Source organism: Fusarium mangiferae, assembly GCF_900044065.1.
Source record: "Fusarium mangiferae strain MRC7560 genome assembly, contig: FMAN_scaffold004, whole genome shotgun sequence".
NCBI classification, from domain to species: Eukaryota; Fungi; Ascomycota; class Sordariomycetes; order Hypocreales; family Nectriaceae; genus Fusarium; species Fusarium mangiferae.
In genome coordinates, this window is record NW_024573924.1 from 1,640,395 (window position 1) to 1,644,660 (window position 4,266).

Here is a 4,266-nt window from a genome sequence, read left to right on the forward strand (position 1 = left end):
AATTGCTTGCGAATCAGAAAGTGAGACAGGAAAATAAAAATAGGACAGACAGGTGAGATTGGTAGGCAAGCAAACATCAAGTTCGTCAAGCCATAAAGAGGTGATAATTGTGGTGGAGCACTTTCATGCTCTACTGCCTCTCCAGCCTGTGTCCGTGTCTGTGTCAGTGTCAGTGTCCGTCCGTACTAAGGGCCGTTTCAGTTCAGCCTCCTGCTGCTCTGTTGGCTGCTGGTCCAGGCGAGACGCGAAAGAAGAGAAGGCCTAGTCTAGGCCCAGTTCAGGGCCATACGAGGCGAAGCTCAAGCGAGTCACAGGCTTAAATTCCCTAGGGTTGCGGGTTGAGAGACCAATGAAATGTGTCAGAATCCCTGTGGCGAATCTCGTATGAATAAGATACAGTAGTAAGCTGCCGTTGGTTCTGTTCTGCTTCTGTTCATTCATCCGAGGCATAATGAGAGGTTGGGCAGATGCAAAAAAACGGTCAGATATTTCAAGTCAACTCGAGAACGCCAGCGCTGGTTCAAAAGAGTGCAAGCTTAAATCCTATAAATGCATGCGTCGAGTCAGTCATAATTGGGCGTTAGGATGGGAATAAAGACGGACGTGCATGGATACCTAGGTAGATATGACACGTGATGTCACCTTTAACACAGTGAAACCCCATGGGTTCATGCAATTCTTCACAGCTGGCTTGTGTATAGACCAAATTGTGATTTTGAACTCATAACTAATCTGGAATGATTCTACTGATAAACTAAGGAGCGGTTTTTACCCAAAATAACTTGAACCCGTTCAACTTCTGTTTCTGGTTCCGCTTCCGCTTTCAATCACCAGGTTTGCGCCAACTATGTTTAACAAAGCCCGTTTCTAAGAATAAACTGCTAATCCTTGCGCCGCTTGAACCGAGCATAACAAATCATGAAGCCTCGTAAGAGCATTTCCCATGCATGTGCCTTTCCATACCGATCCAGTTTCTCCAAGACGTGATTCTTCGCTTAATCAATTTTGGCGTTGGCCAAACTTCGGGCCGCTGGGTTGCTGAGATTGTTCACAGGCTTCACACCTCGGTATTTGCCCTGCTTTCGGAGACGCTTTCGTGCCACCATCACAGGGACCGAGCTCTTCGTCACCAGATAGTTGGAAAATGATCCCAGAATGACACTGTCTACTGTTAGCTGCTGTCATTGCCTCGATAGTGGAAACGTCGCTTAATTTAACGTACCCCTTGAGTGCACTCCTGCCTCGACTTCCTATGACGACAAGAGTTGGGTTAACATGGTCGATGACCTCTGTGATCAAGTGCTTTGGGTTCTTGCAATGCAAGACTTCCACGATAACTCTGACCTGAAGAGTCGTCTTTCGCAGAAGACGGAGCACTTTGTCTGTGATCTCCTTGACTGCTCGGCGCCGCTCTTCTTCCGCCCTACCCCTTTCTCCTCGACTTGAAGGCGCGGGAGATGTGTTTGGGGTATTGTTCTTGGAGGAGTCTCCTCGAATAGAATTCCTCACGAAATCTGGAACAGCAGACATGGAGGGCGCAGCAGATCTTGAGCTTGCTACCGTGTTGATAGCAGCTGCCTGCTCTCTCATAGCCTTCGGATCATCAGGAACCGAGTTGTCGACCCCCCCGATGCCGGTCTCCTCGTCCACGCAGTAGATGCATATTAAGGTATCACCGTCTCGTAGGACTGTTCCAATGGCCCATTCGAGGGCATGTGTCGATTCGTCACTGAGATCCGATGCAACCAGATATTTTCGCAGACGGTGGTGTTCCTCCTCGGCTTGCTGAACAATCTTGTTGTAGTCGCCACGATAAATCATGCGGATGGCGCGGTGAGACTCAGGAGTGGAGATAATGCCTGACATCGAGCAGGAAAGCCTTTGAGCCCGCTTGATATCATCCATATCTGCCTCCTCATCTGAATCGTTTGCAGAAGCCACTGTTGACATCTGATCGTAAGCAGTCTTAGGATGCACACCGCCGCCTTTGTTTAACCGCGTGTTCTCGCCCAGAGGAGTGGTAATCTTTATTTCTGGCTCATCGAGTAGAGAACGGTACTTAGGTTGCTTTGCTGCAACTGTTGTCCCTGGTACCAAGTTAGCATCACCGACTTGAGGTGAGACGAGGGGAGGGGTAGCTTACGCTCTTCCTCCGCAGCAGCGAGAAGACTCATTGATTTTCGTCGCTCCTTATTCGGATCGTCTGCCGAACCACCAATTGCATCGGGGTTAAGTGACCTGGGAGCCTTCTTACGACCACGATCTTCGTCATCGGATGAGTACGCCTCGTCTTCCTCACTTGAGCCAAGGTGCTCGCCATCAGGGCTCAGGTAGTCTTTGATCATCCTTCCGCTCTGGGCATCCTCGCGGTTGCGCCTCGGCAGCTGAGACAAGCTACCACCTGCGTACGCTAGGTTGGCATCAGATAACCTTCGATATGCATTGCTGATATCCACAATTCGGCCATCATCAAGCATGGCCTTACCTGGCGCCAATACTTGTGTTACAGGAGCTGGAGACCTGGACCTTGACCCCAGCCGATTGTGAGGAGATTTTGACTTCTGACTGCTGCTGCTACCGCCAAACCAGGAACGCCTGCCATCGCCTTCTCCGGGGATTTGCAAGCCACTGAGATCGGCGTTGCGGAGTGCCTCACTCAGAGCATTCGCAGATGGCTTCCTGCCACCCTGCGTGTTTCTCTTGGGAAGTTGTTGGCCGCTATTGCGCGTAATAATATCCGAAAATTTATACCCGGCGGTAGGGTCATTACGTGCAGCAGCAGCTCTAGGTCCAAAATCGACGGGGTTCGAGGCTGCATCAGAGAAGCTGCGAGTGTGCCCGACGCTACTGGGCGCGAGAGTTGCTTTGGTCATGACTGGAGAATTAGGAGTCGTACTGGTCCCGGAAGGCCTCGAGGGCCCAGCGAGGGGGGTGTCAGTATCCAACATGCTCCGGTATTTTGGCGGCGGGGGAGAACTGGTGTCCAGCATACTCCGCACAGTCTGCCGTGGCGAGCTTGGTGCTGGCTGATCGTCGACATCCAACATACTCCGAACGGGAGATCGAGGGGTGGCGTAGGGTGAAGCAGATCGCATGGCTCCTGGCATGGAGGGCTCAGGGCGAGGCCGATTCTCGAGCAAGGCGAGAACTTCCTTGCGCTCCATATCGAGCATAGCCTCGATGCTCATGGGTTGCTGGTTGTGTGACATGATGACGGCAAATTCGAATCGAGATGTTCGTATTCAGGTAATAGACAAGGTTTGTAAGAAGGGTGAGATGCGACGAGAGCTCAACCAAGCCGGTGTCGAGGATTGCGCCCACAAAGATGAGTAGTCTGGTGGGGGTTCCGCAGGTAGATGTTAGAGATGCCTATGCAAGTGTGATACAAGGTGTCATTGCGCGTGGTCAGGAATGAATGCGTATATGTTCTATCGTCTCTCAAATTGGCTGGGTTAGAATCGGTGGTGATGTCGGTAAGCGTCAGGATAAATGATAGTGTTCGAACTCGGGGCGGTACGTCAGAGGCTACTCGGTGAAGCTGGTGAGCGCCCAATAGCAGCGTAATGTTCTCGGTTCGCAAGGTCGCAATACCAAAAAGAACGGCGGAGGCAGTTATACGGGGGTCAATGTAGTGGTAATTCTTGCTTCGTTGTCTGACGGGGATAATGAAGCTGAGTATGAAGAGGAAGAGGAGAAGAGAAGAGAAGAGGGGAGAGGAGAAAGGTTGACGTGCACTTGTACCGTAGCGGCAGCGGTAGTGGCAGTGGGATCTACCTAATGGAAGGTAGGTTCTGGGGAAGTAGTGGCGTGGAGTCTAGAGTTTAGAGGTGTTTGAGTCTAGAGCCCAGACCGAAGCGGCGCAGCAACCCCCAATTTGGGTCACAGAAAGTGTGGAAGATCACCGGGTTAGTGGGGTAGACGCAGCTACACCTAGGATGGAGTAAGATGGATGAAACCAGTTGGGAAGGCTTATTATCAAGCTCAAATGCAGGAAGCGCGGAGAAAAAGGTAACGAAACGGCGTGAATTAACTCTTGATATGTCACCGCTCTTCACAATAAATCATACCAAACATTGACGCTATCTCGGACTGTTTCTTCCCTCCGTACTTTTGCCCTGAAGTTGGGCACTAAAGATCCGACTAACATTTAAGGTCAGTGCCTGTGACAACCCTCATTATGGTAATGATGTGCGTAGACGTCGGTTAAAGCATTTTAAAAAGTGGACGGCGTCACCACTACTGCGTGAGGTTAATCGATATCAACTC

At 50.8% G+C, this 4,266-nt stretch overlaps 1 protein-coding gene across 1 annotated transcript; it reads right to left on the minus strand.

Moving 5' to 3' along the window:
• Nucleotides 1-995: 995 nt before the first annotated feature.
• FMAN_09102 (uncharacterized protein) lies at nt 996-3,209 on the minus strand (the record flags this gene model as incomplete). The annotated part of the gene is made up of 3 exons (XM_041829904.1): nt 996-1,161; nt 1,223-2,087; nt 2,144-3,209. 3 exons carry the CDS (start codon nt 3,207-3,209, stop codon nt 996-998), a joined length of 2,097 nt encoding a protein of 698 aa, XP_041680621.1.
• Nucleotides 3,210-4,266: the final 1,057 nt, after the last annotated feature.